This window comes from Lepidochelys kempii, chromosome 3 (assembly GCF_965140285.1).
Source record: "Lepidochelys kempii isolate rLepKem1 chromosome 3, rLepKem1.hap1, whole genome shotgun sequence".
Lineage (NCBI taxonomy): Eukaryota > Metazoa > Chordata > Testudines > Cheloniidae > Lepidochelys > Lepidochelys kempii.
Genome location: NC_136382.1, coordinates 142497700 through 142515003, shown reverse-complemented (window position 1 = coordinate 142515003; position 17304 = coordinate 142497700). Strand labels below are relative to the sequence as shown.

Genomic DNA, 17304 nt, shown 5'->3' with positions numbered 1-17304 from the left:
ATCCTTTGTTTGTATATTGTTTATTTAGGGCTAGATTGTAAGAATCCAATGTACGCTGAGAAAGGGACAGCATGTAGCTGTGTTGCCCCGGTAGCAGATCAAGGACTGAACTATGATTCAGAGTCATAATTCACTCCTTGGTTCCTCACCCTTTCCAGGAGGAAATAATCTTGCCTAGCCTTATACCAGTCAAGGATTACTTCCTCCTCTGTGCCAGCTCAGCTGTGCTGGATAGCGCAGTGAAGAGGTGTAGTCAAAGTCCCACTCACCTACCTAGGATGGAGAGTAGCAGCTCTACCAAGACTGCTACAATCTTAACCTCACTCCGTACACGCTTTGGGCCAGGCCTTAGCCTTCATTTGTCTCTGGGAAATGCTTATTGGTAGCATACCATCCACGCTCTATATACTGAAATAATATTAAATAATAATGCCATAGCCTCCAGCAGTGGGGACTGACTGAAATCCAGCCAGACAAGATGCTGCATTTATTCCTTCTTGACACTTACCAATCACCACATCCCAGCCTGCCTATTTCTGAACTGGCTTGTCCGTGACGTAAATAGAAAATTCCCCACAGCACAAAATAACTGGTCCTGTCTCTTAAGAGCGAAAGCAAGGACAAGGCAGCTGTCGCTCTTCCACGACACTTATGCTTGATGTAATCATGAAGGGGAAAAATACTTTCTTCACCGCCATGTGGGCCATAGTACAGGAATTCTGAATCTCTCTGCACTGCAGTTAACCAGGATCACCAGTACTCTACTTTCTACCCCACTAGTTTCCTGTGTTGCAGGAAATCTGTACTTTGAGGTGACCTGAGACGATGGCATATGGAGAGAGGACATTGAGGGTTGTGGGCTGAAGATGACAGTACTGTCCTACCAGGTGATCCATGGAGTGGAGCCCTGGCTGCAGGTTGTTCTGAGAGCCGGGGATATGGTCTCCCCTCAATATGTGCCTGAAGCTTCTGTTAACACTAGTGGCAGTTATGCGTGTGCTGGGCTGGCATTGTAATTGATGGGACCCCAAGCTGCAGTAGAGGGCAGAAGAAATTGAGTAGATGAAATTCCCTTTCCACTCCTGGATCCCAGGGTGTAAGGGATTGAGCAGCGAGATTCAGTTCTTTCCAGGCACTCTTGATACTGTTGCTGGGAAGAAAAGATCAAGCCACACTGGGTGTTGCCAAGTCAGAGCGACAAAATGGTCCGCTCACAAAATGCAGAGGCCCAGGCTTGCATGACTTGTGCCTATGGTCAGCCTTTTAATTGCACTCCAAGGGGATGTAACATACTTAGAGTGGAAGATGGGTGTCTGCTCATTGATCTACTGTTGGAGAAGATAATGAATGCCAAGGTCACTGTCACAAAATTACACTGTCTCCAGTGTACATCGTTCTCTTGTAATTTAGCTCCCTCTCCCCCTGCTCTCCTTTATTATCTTTTACTCTTGCATTACCGTTCTTTTTCTTGATCCTTTTACCTACTGCCCTCCTCCCTGCCGTTTTCACCCATTCCTCTTCACTTTCCTTTTGACCCTTTCCCCGCCTCTTTGGTACACATATTATGAAATAGGTTGCTACATTGCTGACTTAGTGGCCCTGTGGTAATGCCCTGCCCTGTGGGAGATGCATTCTCTTTGCCATCCTGGTCTCTTGCTTTTTTTTGGCTATTAGGGGACTGAAGCAATGTGCTCATCAACTGAAAGAAATGAATGCCCGGCACTGTTCAAAATAAGTGAGAGACACTGACCTGGTCCAGCCTGTCCACCTCAGCCAGAAAGATGGTAGCCACAAGGCAGGAATTTGAATATGGGAGTGCTGTAAGGACTCCTCAGGGATCAAGCAGGACATGCATGACCATCTCTGGAAAACCGTGCCCCACTGCCAGCTCTGAATCAGCATCTTCTTTCCTTGATATCTGAAATCAATAGCTTGATGCCAGAAAAAGGCAGAGCTTTCAAAGTGGACACTTTAGACTGGCAGCTTGGGGGCAGGGCAGCTCAGCTGCTGTGTTAGGATTTTAAATTGGTGAGTGAGATGGATGGCGAATGAAAGTGAAAATTGCAGTAGATATTACTTGTGTCTGATTTGCCATTTAGTTAAGTTATAATTCACATTTTAGCAGAGCCAGCACCTGAGATGCTATCCATTTGATTAACCTGATACAAATTATCCACATGTGGAACACAGCAAAAGGACCAAAGGACCGAGGAAATAATTTATTCAATGGGTATCTAATGTTTCTTGTGACTTCAGTTGATTTAGGCGTGCGTTTGATTATGTGGTCGTGTTAGTTAAATTACTGAAACAAGGTGTAGTGGGACATTGCTAGATCTGTATATGATGAAGGGGAATTTTGATCCATAATTTAGTAGTGCCAAATCCTGAACTTCCTACTGAGGCAAAAGTCCCATTGAAGGAACAAAAAGAAGTTCAGGATTTGGCACAAGAGTTTCTAAACTGAATGCTCTGGGCCTGATTTTTATTTCCACTACGGCTGCTTTACATCACTATAGCAGTGTAAAGAAGACATAAATTACATTTACAATCCCATTAAGGCCCTTTTGCACTGTCAGAATTGTGTAAAACAGCCCTTGGCTAAATGAGATTCAGGCCTTCTGCATGCAGAAAGGATGGTCTTGTGGTTGAAACACTGGCTCAGGGCTCAGTCAGGAGATCTAGGTTCAAGTCTTGGCTCTGCCAGAGATTTCCTATTGTGACCTGAGACAAATCACTTAATTTCTTTGTGCCTCAGTTTCCCATTTCTTTAGGGCAGGGGACTCTCTCAGTCTGTACTTGTATAGTGCTTAGAATAGTGGGGCCTGAATCTAGGTGTTACAGTAATATAGCAGCAAGTCACCATTCACTGCTTCATTGTGTGAGAGGTTTTAAAGGGCAAAAATCTTAGGATATTTTCCCTTTCATTCCTTCTGAGTGCTGGTGAGCTGAGCATGTCACTCAGACATTACACTAGCAATTAGCACTAGAAAATCCTGACTCCTGGTGCCAAGGAGCCAATTTCACACTCCTAATCTACAGAGGTCAAGTTTGGGAAAGATTAAAAAAAGGGTGAGGCCTGCATTAAATTGTTCACTGCTGTTCTGATTGTTTCAGCAAGACACTGTGACAGGGGAATAAAACGGACAATAAACATTTCAGGGCAGCTGGAGTATATCACCTCTCCCCCAGGTGAAGGATTCAGTCTGCTGTTCTAAAATGACAGGCCTGCCACATAGAGGGGTAGGGTAATGTCACGTCCTGAAGGAGTTTAATCTTATCTGATCCACAGTAATAAATGGGAGGTTGTTAAGAACAAAATGAAATAAAAAAAAGCTAGAAAGAATAAGACTTTAAAAAAGGAGATAATCCTGAGCCCACCTTCCCAAACACAGACACAATAGCATGTTAGTCGGTACTGCTTTTAAAGGCTTCCATAGGGGAACCTTGCGGATTATATTCTGCCCTTACCATTTAAAGTACAAAGCAAAATGCTTTAGTCCTGTTTCAAAAATATTTCCCTTCATATTTTCTTTCAACTTTGAATATGTTGAGCTCTCCAGTCAATAGACTGGTGGAGAGACTGTCTCTACACTAAATGCCAGTGCCATTTCTACACTAGCTGCCGGGCAATGCTCTTGCATGGGGCTGGTTAAATTATGTTAAAAGCACTAGAACTGGTTGGTTGAATTATATAAAAAAGTGATTTCAGACTATTTCTTCTGAATAGTGAATTTCCACATATGTTCTACTTCAACTTCAAGTTACTGGTCTTGATGCAGGAATTACCAGGTGAAATTCTATGGCCTGTGTTGTGTAGGAGGATTGCATGATCATGGTCCCTTCTGGCCTTCGAATCTATGACTAAATATAGTTCAGACTACTTTTATTGTTGAGGTCATAGAATTTGTTGTTTGAGTATTCACACAACCACTGATTTATTTGTGGACATGATAATAGATACCACACATTTCATGTATTTTAGCACAAATCATTATTTCTCCTTAAATTTATGCTGAAAATATGTTTCCCATAATTCTTTTGTTTAAAAAATTTCAGCCATTCAATCAAGGAGCAGAAAAAATATGTGAATTAGGTGACCAATCACACATTGTATAACAAAGAGCAAATAGCTGAGAACAGTTTACAAATAACCGACAGGTTGAAATTTGGTAAAATTTGGTATTTTGTTGAAATCATGAATAATGAGCATAGTCAAAGAAATCAAGATTGAGTCAAAACAGAAAATTAGGTCAAACTTGTTGGATAATTTATTTACAATGAATTCCACCAGCTTTAGATAATACATTTCCTTCAGAAGGCTGATGCTGACACCTCTGCATTCTGCTCATCATATTTCCTGTAGCCTGGTAGCTCATTCTTAATTCTCTCTCTGTTGCTAGAGATCCTTAAACTACTTCGGGTCTTCTATGCTGTTGTATTTACTTAACTTACACCAAGAGACGTTAGAGAACATATTAAAACCATGTGTAGCACCAGCCCTTAGTGTCACCAAATTAAAAGGTCTTTTAACATTTCCATTATAAACCCTCATTTCAGGGTTTATAAATCCTGAGAGTTTTAAATCAGATCAGACTGAAGACAGAGGTGTAAGTGTGAGCCCCGCAAATTGAATTACAGAAAATAGTGCAAATCTATTAATCTGTTTTAAATTGTAAAGTATCAGAAATGATAGTGGGTATAGATGCTCTCTTTTTTAATACCAAATGCTAGCTAAACTCATAAGAGAATGCAAAATCTCTGATTATTTAGCCAGGAAAGGGTAGAAATTGAATGGATTTGATTGTGATACAGTATTAAAGAAAATGAAGTGCATAAGTAAAACAAATCAGTCCTTGCTTTTTTATTTTATGGTGTCCTGTAATATGAGGACACCAAGAGGTCCCTCAAAGAAATGAACAGCAGATATATTTGGAACAAAGCAAAGGAAATACTTCTCCACAAAGCATATAGTCAGCTACTGTTGCAGGAGATCATCCAGGCAAAAATCATGGCTGAACTGGAAAAGGAGTTGATTATTTCAAAGTAGTTTGTAGCTATGGAAGCAAAGATAATTAAATCTCATTTTTTAGAATACGGGCCATATATTAAGCAGGTGTAAATTGGCATAGTTCCATTGAAAGCTTTCACCAGCTGCAAGTGCAGTCCCATAACGTGATAGTCTACAGAACTGAAAAGTCTTCCTCTGTAAGGGACTGGGACATAGGCAATCTGGCCTAAAACTCCCAGCTGGGCTGGTGTCCATATGTCAAGGATGGCCACAAGATGGTAATCCATGAGCAGGAGTTGAGGAATCGCTAGAGCCAGATGCAATAAGGAAGAGTCAGGGTCACAGTCAGGCCGGGTTTAGAGACCAGAGATCAGAGGTAGTACCGGGCTGGAATCAGAAAGCAAGAGTCAGGATAGGACTGAAGATCAGAGATCAGAAAGCAAGGTGATATCTGGAGTTGCAGCAGGCCAGAAATCTGTATAGTTGCCCAGACCACTTCTTGGGGCCCCATCCAGGGTTAAATAGTGCACTTGACCAGTCAGAGGCCTGCAGGGTACTATCACTCAGTGGTTCTCAACCAACGGCTGCTTTTGGCCCAATCAGCACACAGCTGTGGCCCATGTGACATCCTCAGGGCCATACAGGTAGTATATATAGTGTGTGGTGTTAGGGGGCTTATTCCTTCACCCACTTACTTCCCTGGTCCTTCTCGCATGAACAGAGAGCAACAATACCTGAACTCCAAAAGTGCAAACAATTCGATGTTTATTGGGGTGAACTTTCAGCAAGTTCCAGTTCCAATAATTCCAGTTTCCTTCCTTAGTGTCTGTCATAAATATAAAGGGAAGGGTAAACACCTTTAAAATCTCTCCTGGCCAGAGGAAAAACCCTTTCACCTGTAAAGGGTTAAGAAGCTAGGATAACCTCGCTGGCACCTGACCACAATGACCAATGAGGAGACAAGATACTTTCAAAGCTGGTGGGGGGGGACAAAGGGTCTGGGTCTGTCTGTGTGATGCTTTTGCTGGGGACAGAACAGGAATGGACTCTTAGGATTTAGTAAGTAATCTAGCTAGATATGCGTTAGATTATGATTTCTTTAAATGGCTGAGGAATTAAGCTGTGCTGAAAGGAATGGATATTCCTGTCTTTGTGTCTTTTTGTAACTTAACGTTTTGCCTAGAGGGATTCTCTATGTTTTGAATCTAATTACCCTGTAAGGTGTTTACCATCCTGATTTTACAGAGGTGATTCTTTTTACTTCTATTAAAATTCTTCTTTTCAGAAACTGAATGCTTTTTCATTGTTCTTAAGATCCAAGGGTTTGGGTCTGTGTTCACCTATGCAAATTGATGAGGATTTTTACCAAACCTTCCCCAGGAATGGGGGGTGCAAGGGTTGGGAGGATTTTGGGGGAAAGACATTTCCAAACAACTCTTTCCCAGTAACCCGGTTAAACAGTTGGTGGTGGCAGCAAAAGTCCAAGGGCAAAGGGTAAAATAGTTTGTACCTTGGGGAAGTTTTAACCTAAGCTGGTAAAAGTAAGCTTAGGAGGTTTTCATGCAGGTCCCCACATCTGTACCCTAGAGTTCAGAGTGGGGAAGGAACCTTGACAGTGTCCCCTTTCCCAGCTCTGACACCACAGAGCATTATCTGTGTCCCTGTTCCCATTCCCCCGCATAGCAAAACATGATTTCAATTTCCCCACCCCCATTCCCTGTTCCCATTCCCTGCCTACTTCCTGACTGACTGCAGACTATATAGTAAAACTTGAGATCTGCTTAGCTATACCTTAACCAATCATTTTCCTGAAATTTAACTAACCAATCCTAACATATTGTAACATGATTATGTAACCAATTATATCCCACCACCTTAATTAGTTTACACCCAGCAAAATTAATTATACAGCAGACAGAAACAATCACAGAACCAGACAGAGATTATACAGACAAACAGTAGGGAAATGGGGACTACAGTGATAGAACACCACAGAAATTAGGATTTCACATCCCAGCTATTGATAAGTGAGTTCTTGCCAGACAGGATGCTATCAAACTAAGTTTCCTTTTACATTTTCTAGGCACTTCCCTTTCTCTGGAGGTGATAGGCATTATCAGCACAGGATTGTATTCCTAACAGCCCAATAGCACCTTATTTCAATGTGACTAGTTTGGAATGTGAGGATGTGTCCGTTCGCTTCCCAGCTTATGGCTGCCTCTGCTGCTTAGCCAGAGATCTTAGCCTAAGAACAGGGCCTCAGACTGTCACAATAAGAGAAAGCCCTTACACCGGCAGACAGTGATTTTGATTCTTTCTTTTATACCTCTATAACTAGCTAAGTGATAAGAATACATCTAAATTCTTAGAGTATAGGCCTTTACAGACAGGCCTGAATATCTATATCCTAACATGTGGCTGCGGCCCACATAGCACATAGAGAGCTGCATATGCGGCCCACAATGGTAAATAGGTTGAGGACTACTGAGGTAGTACTTCCTGCAGTGCCCAGTCTCCACAGTGTTCCCTGGATATGTCTCTGCCTGCCCTCCCAGTGACAACATGGCAATGCTAGCCATCAGGCTCCACTGACCAGGGTTCTAGTCCCATGGATCCTTACATCCTCTCAGTGCCCCCAAACCTCTTCATTTACAGTGTTGCCTTACCTGTTAGTTGTAGTATGGGGTTAACTTTCCTTTACACTGTCAGACTTTGGCCGGAAAGGTGGACTCGATGGAACTCTGGGCCTTTATTTCAGTTCTCAGTAAGTTTCTCTGCTCTTACTATACCTTAGGCCCAGATAAATCCATGAAAATCCTTCCTAGATTGAGGCTGTAAGATTCTTTGAGCCTTAGTGCTTTTTAAAGTATGTGTTTCTGTGTAAGGGTCTTTAGCCTCTTAGTGATGATCTTTAGATGTCAATCCCCTGGCTGGTGAATCCGTTCCTGAGTCTTAATTTTAACCACTTGTTTTGATCAGAGCAACTGTTGGGGATAACATATTGGTTCACAAATACCTGAGGCATCTTCTTAGTCCTTGCCATGCGCCAGTTTTTTTGACAGTACACAGGAATGAGGACGCCTGGAAGAAGCCAACAGTATTTTGCCTCTTCACATTTCTCCCGGAAGAGCTGCATGTTGTTCAGATTCGTCCTGTAAGGTGGCCCCATGGACGTGCCTACACAAAAGACGTTCCAATGGTTCAACAGATTTATTCCAGAGAACGGTGATTAAATAGCTATTTCAAATGTTAGCACTGAGGCTTGCGAAATGTAACTAAACACATGCATAAGATCAGCACATAAATCAGCACAGTAAAACAGTTTTGTAAATATTTATGTACTCAGCGCGCTCAGTGTCACGCTTGCTTCCTCTACCGCCTCCTCGGAAATTTCCACTTGCATTCGTTTATGGCTGGAAGTGTTCTTGGTTGTGTGCCTGACATGTTGTTGAATTGCCTTCTGCTTTGTCTAGTATCGTATATACCATAATCCTAAATCTTCCTGGATTCCAGTTATCTTAAGAACTGGACACAAATATCCATTGAGATACAGGGACAGATTCTATCTCAGATAAACCTTAGGAAATCTGGTCTAGCTCCACTGACATCAGTTGTTATTATTCAAGATTGGGGCCCCACCGTTCATGACATTCCACAGACACAATGGAAGAGACAGCTCTGGCCTTGAGAAGCTTACAAGCTAGAGCCACAGTAGCGCATGAGCAAACTGCTATGCCCACACACAGCCCCGCTGAAGGCAGAGGGGCTCTGCACAGGCTCAGCAGCCTGCATGCATGCTAGACATGGCAGGATCAGGGCCTCAGAAGCCTATTATTATTATGTTATATTCATGTTTATTACAGTCGTGCCTAAAGACCAACCAAGAATAGGGCACTGTACAAACACAGAGTAGCAGACAGTCCCTGAGCTGGAGAGTTTACAGATGGATACAGGATGAGCAGAGGAGTAGAATACACTAGCAAAGTGAACCGTGTGATGGTAGCAAATGTCATGTTAGTGCCATGATTTCTTTTAGGTAGGTTTAAATAGGAGGGCATCAGATAAATTGAAAGAAAAGGGAAGGAAGGGGGGATGAAGGAGACAGGGCAGGGGGGAAAGAGGATAGGAGGGGCAGGCCTGGAGTGAAGCTAAGATGAAACTGAGGAAAGGGGAGGGAGAGGTTTGGACAAACAGGCAATCAGCATAGGGCACAGGAAGTGCAGTCAAAAGTGTAGAAAGTTCTCGGAATGTCTGGAGGTCCCGTCTTTGGCTGCTTCTGCAGCAGCTCTGGCTGGTTCCTCTCTGCAGTTTCCCCCAAGGCCACATGGTGAGGAAGGGGGAGGCACCATCGGGTCCTAGTGATCCCAGAGCTGTGGGTGGTGGTCTTCCCTACACAATTCTGGATCTGTGGGGTGCTGCAGGGGGTGGCCCCAGCTGGGCCCCATTTTAGCCCGTCCTCCAGTGTAGCAGTCATACTGACATACAGGTGGTGGGGATAGAGGCATACAATCAGATATGTACCATTTATATGGATATTAGAAGGTTTTACTGAGGTATTGTAATTGATTGCCAGCTAACCATGTCTACCCCCTAAGTCATCGTTATTGAAGTTACTATTACTCCTCTGTAATCACACTGGAATCTGACCTACTCAGCTTCTATTACATTTTTCCTCCAGTATAACTGGGGATGGATGTCCCCGAGCCAATAGATGTAACAACCGAAACTGAAAATTAAAAATAAACTCACTGGTTATTTTCAAGTGTTCAAACCAATTGTCTGTTCGGAGCCATGGATTCTTGAAAACTTTGACTGCCATATTCACTAGCTACTGACACTGCTACTGCTGATCTTTTTCTTCACTCTGGTCTAGTGGTTCTCAATTCCTTTTGGTCAGAGAAAAGGCCAAACAAATCATCTTGCAATCTAACGCATCCCCATAGTGCTTTGTGGTTACAAAGGATGGAGATTTTGAAGGCATGGGATAATTTTTTTGGCTATTTTAAGGATGAGTTGGCTTTTGCTGCTTGAAGGGGGGCTTTCTGGGGGAAGAGGCTGTTGTTGCTGGGTCTCATCCATATTGTGCATGTGTCAGAAATACGTTACCTATGTATCTTTGTACATCTTCGTGGCAGCTTTTTGGAATCAACAGAAACTTTCTTTGTGTTTACTTTACATGATGTTTATATTTCCATACTTCATTTGGAATTTGTAATCAGGGAACTTTCTACTTCATTGCTATTGAAATAGATGCCTATATTTACTCAGGGTTGCATTTTCAGCATAGAGTGAAAGGGGAAGGTAATTTATCCCCCTTTCATATGGATTTTCTGCGCATTTCCTGCACATCCGACTTGTTCAAATCATTTAATTTGTTATCAGGTTATTTATTTTTAATTTCTCCAGACAATGGGCTTAATTCTCCTCTCACCTACAATGGTGTAAATCAGAAATAAATCTGCTGAAGTTAGTGGAATCCCGTAGGTAAGGACAGGATAAGTGAAAGGAGAATCTAATCCACCATTTTGAAAATGTTCCTACTGAATTGTAAAAGAGGACATGTCTCTTCCCAGGGATTTTATAGTCAGCGCTTCTCCAATGATTATACTCAGAAAGAACCTTTAAGAGTTCATTATTGGTGTAATGGAGAAAATGGATTATTTATATTGATCAGAGGTGATGCTTATCCTTGCGGAATCATATGCTTTGGTCCTTAATCTTCAACGTGCATGATTAATAAAGATATGCTCTGCAATTTTGGAAATGCGGAAAGGTTGCCATACAATGCTGACACTTCCACAGTGTACTGTGGTACCACAGCATTACATGTGTTCCCTGCTCTAAACACAAGAGGGCGTGAATCGTGATTCTGCTTTCATCCGCCTAAACTAATGTAAGTCAGGAGTGAAATGGAGCGTTGGCCTTGTGTAAAACTGAGATAATTGAGAGCATTTGTGAGAGATCAAATACGTCCTACTTGCTCTTGATACCTTGTCCAGACAATGCCCAGCCCTGTGACTAGAAGCTTCCTGGAACATATTCTCTCCCAACTGTTTTATGGGAGGGAACTCCACAGGCAGCTCTCAAAATCAGCACACACACTGTTTTTGTCATAAGGTTTCCAGGCATTTCCTCTCCTGTGGGCTTACCCTGAATGAGGAATCCAGGGTTGGGCTCCATGCTGAAACTTCCCTTTGAAAATGAAATCGCTTTGGTGGTATTGAGACTGAATGTCTCTCTCTCTCTTTTTTTGAACACCAAGTACAGTAAATGTGACTGTACTATCCAACAGTAGTGTATGAGATAATCCCATCCCCTGTCACTTTCTAACAGGATAATGTAAAAGGTATTCCACAGAGACAGACAATAATAATTTGTTAATTCCCCTCAGTATTTCATGCTTCTTAGTAGTGCAGCTAATTTTCTCTGAGTACTTTATTAAAATTCACAATGATTTTGCAGTCCCACCCTAATAGCTCTCCACGGAGGCAGAGACTGTGAAGGTGAGAGCTGACAGAGTGACACTATATTTTTCCTCCTCTTCTCCACAGACTGTATTATTCCAGCTTTCATCCCTTGAGGGCTGTCCAGTTGATGAGAGTGGGCAAATTGCAGCATACTCAAGACATGTTTCCTCAAGCACTGAAAACCTTGAAGCAGGTCAGTGTTGACTACTGTGTTCCTCCCCTCCCATATTCTCCATGAATCCTCCATATTTTCCTCCCCTTCCAGCTCTGATTGCACCTTATGCTTCTGAATACCATTCCCCAGTCTTTCTCTCAGTGCCAACTCCCCAGGCAATAACTGCAGAGCGTGGTGATGGGTCATTGTTGCTTAGTGTTTCAAGTGCAGGCTTCCTTTAATATCAGTCATTTTTAATTACTAGTCAGTAGCACAAAGGTGCCATTAATCACCCCCTAACCTTGAATGGAAAACAGCTATTAAATTGGAGAAGGGTAAAAATATTTCAGTGCCTTATGCAGTTCTTCCCCCTTCTTCTTATTTCTGACTATGCCCTGAGTTGTTCCTTGTCGGAGTGGGTGTGAAGGGTAAAAAAGAAGGAGAAACTGGTAATGTTAAATGGCCAGATGCTCTTCTTCTCCTACGAGGGAGGAAAAGTGGGTGTAATTCCAATGGGAACTGTGGAAGGAGGATAGCAATGGTTGCGCTGCATTCCCCACCCTCCTGCTCCCAAACAGAAGCCCTGCCCCACATTTCCACAGGTTCTGGGCTCTGTGAGTTGAGAGAGGAGCTCAATTTGTTTTAACACTTGTGTTTTCTTACAAGCCCCACTTCAAATCAGTGAGCAGCTTCTGTTAATCCATGCTATTTTTTATCATTCCAATTCTTTCTCTCACTGGGATCCGTTTTGGCAGATGCTTCCTATCTAGTTATATTCCAGGTTTAAGCCGTCCCTGTTGTGCCTGAACTGAGTTTATATTCACTTCCTTCCACTCCAGGCTCTGCTCTGCCATTATATTACCATTATTACCATTTAAAAAATATTGAAGAAAACACACACACAGGCGGTTTGTATCTCTATTCCACAGCAGCTTTTGGGACATTAGGTTATAAGTCTTCTCCCATCCCAAGCTCCCAATAAGACTTGCTGCCCCAATGCCTTCTGGCTACTACTTTGTAATATTGATGTTGCCCATTTCAGAGTCAGGCCTGAAGGAGCTACACACAGTGAGGTCCTATACCAGTCTCTCTCCCCATCTCCGGTGTCTGACACTCTCTCCTTTTTTCCTCTGCTCATTGCCTCAGAAAGCCATCTGCTCCATCCTTTTGTCTTTTTGCTGCTGGGCTAGGATGGGGCTCAGCACTGACGCCAGGCAAGGCTTTCTGTTGAAACTGTATCACAAAACACAAGCGCTACACAGCACCTAATTGGTATGCTTTGCTACAAGGCCGGCTGAAGCAGCAGTTTCATTTTACACTCACTCCTGTCATGTTCTTTGTGGGACTCACGTTCATGTGAGACTTGGCGCTACCCAGAAGCTGCTACCGTGTAGCCGAGCAAGCAGAAATAGCTGATGCTGTACACGGGGGCCTGAGTCTTCTCTCACTTACATTAGTGTAAATCTGGAGTAACTCTGCTGAAGTCAGTGGAGATACATTGTGTAAGTGGGAGGAAACTTGGGTGTAGAGAACATTTGCACCCCACGGCTCTGTGGAATTCTGGGAAATGTCAAGCCTTTTCATCAGCTTAAGCCATATATCAATAAGGTTATGGCTCCATCAGACCAGGGGCAAGGACATTCATTCTCACAAAGAAACAAAGCCTATTCACCATTTCCATATCCCTAGCATACACAGCCAGAGTCATGGCTTTGGATGCATATGCACAGCTCCCATTGAAGTGAATGGGAGTCCCATGCAGGTATCTGGGCATTATATTTTCCCCATGTGTGTAAGTTAGCAAATTAAAAGAAGTGATCCTCATAGCTGTCTACCCCCAAATCATCACCTTCTGTGCTGCATAATCATTTACATTGAGCTCAGACTCCTTTCCCTCCAGAACTTGTTGTACTCTTAAATGATAAATGATTCCTAAAAGCTTCTTAGCTCAGTAGAAAGGAGCAATAGAAAATGTCATAGCATCTGATGATTGTTACTGAAACAAAGGAGCCCAAGCTACACTGAATGAGGTGGGCTGGGGAGCGAGAATGGCCTTGCGGTTACCCTCTGACTCAGGAGATGTGGGTTCTTTGTATCTACGGTACTTCTATGGCCTCATCACCCTAGTATCTGAGCACCTCACAACCTTTAATGTGTTTATCCTCACAACACGCCAGTGAGATAGGGAAGCACTTTTATCCATTTTTACAGGTAGGGAAATGAGGCACACAGAGGTGAAGTCAGTTGCCCAACATCACACTTGAAGGCTGTGGTAGAACAAAGAATTGAATCCAGGTCTCCACAGTCCCAATCCAGTGCCCTACACACTGAACCCTCCTTCTTTTCCGAGGGGTCTGTTTCTTGCTCTGCCACGGATTTCCTATGTGGTCTTGGGCAAGTCACTTTGCCTCCGTGCCGCAGTTCCCCACTTGTAAGACATAGAGTGAGAGACAAGCACTAAACAACAGCATGGTACAGGTGAAGATGGCAGCCACTGACAGCAATATGAGCAACATCAGGCTTAGTGTATTAATGGTCACCTGCTGATTGCCCCTGAGGACAGTGGAGCTGCACTGATGTAATGGAGAGCAGAGTTTGTCCCATTCTTCTTAACGTTATGCGGTTGGATTCTGTACACCCTGAATTTCAAGATGCAGATGCACTAAGATGCACCAATTGGTTAGTCTCTAAGGTGCCACTAGTACTCCTTTTCTTTTTGCGAATACAGACACGGCTGCTAACACGGCTGCTACTCTGAAACCCATAAGATCATTTTGCCTCTTTCTCCTCCTTTTCCCTGGATGGTCCTTGTAAATGGGCTTGATTTTTTTCTCAGTTCCATGAGAATAACTGAGAGCACGCTCTGACCCAAAGTATAGATTGATATTATTTTATTTCTTTTCCATTTATCTTCTATGTTTGTTTAGCAGTGATACAATTGAGGAACTTAAGAGCTGTCTCCTTCAATGCAGACATTGTCTGTATATTTGTATTCCCATTACTTAACATCCATATACTACATGTGTAAATTACTATTTTATATTCCTTACAAAATTGTTTACAGATTGATTGAGGTTTAACAATTGATTATGAATGTATGTTGAATAGTTGAGAACTTCCATGTTTTTAATAATAAATTAGTATTTAATGTGATGTCTGTCCTAGCTAGTCTTAGTAAGTTAAATCCTCACTTGATAGGTTTAATTTAAATTGTGTCCAATTGTGGTTATTAAAAAAGCTGATGAGAAAGTAATAAATTCTGGTTCCTTTTCATTATTCAGCAATGAGCCATATGGCTGTCTGGTGCCAGCTAATATGCGTTGCCATTTCCCCTATGACATTTATAGCTTGCGAACATGCGCAGTTCACTGGTCAGGAGATGGAATGAGTCCTCAGTCCGAGTTCAGCTTTCATAGATGTTACTATAACATTCTAGTGGGTGTACATGCATCTTGCCTGGTATTAGTTTTTCTGATTCTCTTATGTTATTGTAAGAAACTAGATAGAAATGGTCATCAGGAGAATCCCCATAGAACTGGCTGAATGTATGATTTGGATGAACTAAAGGGGTGTTTGGTTGTTTTAAACTATATTGCCAGTTTGGGGTCAGCTTGCCACTTTAAGATCTGCTTTCAGTAAGGGGAACAGGAGTACTTGTGGCACCTTAGAGACTAACAAATTCGTGTAGCCCACGAAAGCTTATGCTCAAATAAATTTGTTAGTCTCTAAGGTGCCACAAGTACTTCTGTTCTTTTTGCAGATACAGACTAACATGGCTGCTACTCTGAAACCTTCCGTAAGGGGTGGCACATAGCAGTGTTTCTCCAGGAACTGACCAGGGAGGGAACAGGGAATCACAGAATCACAATCTCCAGCCTTGCTCCCCTCTTTCTTTCATGGATCAGTAATCTGCTATTGATCTTCACCTTAGCTAATTACTTCCCCATCTGTGCCAGCTCAGCTGCACTGGTTGGTGTATTGAGGAAGCCAAAGCTGAGGGTCCACCCATTCCCCATGCGGCCCGCCCTCCCCTCATCCACCTGCATGAAACTGGGGAGACCGGTAATGTAGGTAGCCTGTGAAGGGGACTAACGGGCTGCCTTGTGCTACCTTGTAAATCAGAGTAGAATGTGGCTTCTTATGCTAAATCCTTCCCTGGTGTAACTCACATAAAGTCATAGAGTTATACTGGGGCTGGATTTGGCCCTTTGCAATTAGATATGTTAGAGTCCCTCCCTGTGTTCCGGAACTGCTATACTCTAGTCCTCTGTTTAATGCATTCCAACACTGAATATCATCCTTCCTGGAACGTTAGCCAGACTGATTGCAGTGTTAGTGTTAAGGAGAAGGATTTGGGATAGACAGAAGGAATTGGGATCTGAGTGAGATTCACATCACTCATGTAAATCCCATGTAATCTGATTTCCACAGCCACTACTCCAGCTTGTGGGTTGACAACCCCCTCTGCATTATGTGTGCAGTGTATTAAGACCCCCGAATAAACAAATGTCATGCCCCTTCCCCTTGGCTGCCCCTATTGCTGCATTCCATGTCAGCCCACTATCAACGCCCGCCTGCACCATTTACCTCTTGTCTCCGCAGCTCCAAATTGGGGGTTAAATGATGCAAAGGACCTTGTAATGGCCCTCTCCACCATAGTGAATTTCTGGCTGTAAGAATACATTAGATCCTCCAGTAGGAAATGGCCACATTACAGGGAGGCAATACTGTACTTCTGGAATACAATCTGAAACTGGCTCATTTTAACAAAGGCAAATTAATTTCTTTTTTTATTGTTAATAGCTAGACTCTGTATTGCTCGTGATTTGAAAAAATGTGACCCCACTATGGAACTGTGGTATAGTAAAATATAGACTGTCCTTGTAGTGGAAAAGCTTTCACACAAAGTATATGCACAAGAGAACTGCCAAAAGGAGGATAAGTATTTAGAAATTTGGTCACACTGTTTAGCATACTCAGAAGAGGAGGGCTGCCCAGCTGGCAAGCCAGAATCTTTAGCCAGGTTCTTTGAATATTAACCTGATCCTGAACGGGTGATCTATGATGTAGTATATTAATGTTTTATTATAACTCTGCCTTACTAAAAAGTTTGAAAAAAAATGAACACGGGAGAGTAAGATTATAGTTCAGTGAAACATTTGCCAGCAAATAGCTGTAGCTGAGCTGCAGATTGGCTTTGAGGAGCCAGGAATGGTTCTAATAAATTGGCAATAATGGAAGTGCACTAGTGAGCTATCAGGAGAAAAGATACCTGAAGGAGCAGCACTGTCATATTAGGTCAACGGCAGAAGTGTGTGCCTAGAGCACATGGGAAACCTCTGTCAAGGAAAGAGGTATGATTGACTTCTAGGGCACTTGTTGACCAAAGCATTAAAAACTGATTTAAATAGTAATCACCTATCACAGTTCAGAAAGGTAATTCCTCACCATTCAAAGCTTGTGCACAGCTGGACTTTGGGGAACTAAGTGGAGCAGAGGGCTGGAATTCATCTTCCATCCCATGGCTGTTCCGTAGGGCTGCAGCACCGTTCCTTCTCGGCTTTTACTCTATCCTTGGGGCTTGGGTAATGGCCACTGCTCCATCATTCCATGGTTTTGTGACACTTGAGGCCAGATGGCATGTGGCCTTTAACTGGCTGCACAAGGCAGGTTGG

The 17304-nt window shown here is 42.9% G+C and overlaps 1 protein-coding gene across 9 annotated transcripts in view; it reads left to right on the top strand.

Annotated features, from left to right (window-relative positions):
* Window positions 1-17304, top strand: part of SMYD3 (SET and MYND domain containing 3) — a 658827-nt gene that overhangs the window by 633985 nt on the left and 7538 nt on the right. For 8 of the 9 annotated variants that reach the window (XM_073338294.2, XM_073338292.2, XM_073338291.2 and 5 more), the window contains one exon: window positions 11560-11668. The exons of the other annotated variant lie outside the window; for it this stretch is intronic. In XM_073338294.2, coding sequence (XP_073194395.1) covers window positions 11560-11668 — 109 coding nt within the window. The remainder of the gene's footprint in view (window positions 1-11559; window positions 11669-17304) is intronic. 9 annotated transcript variants of the gene reach the window in all.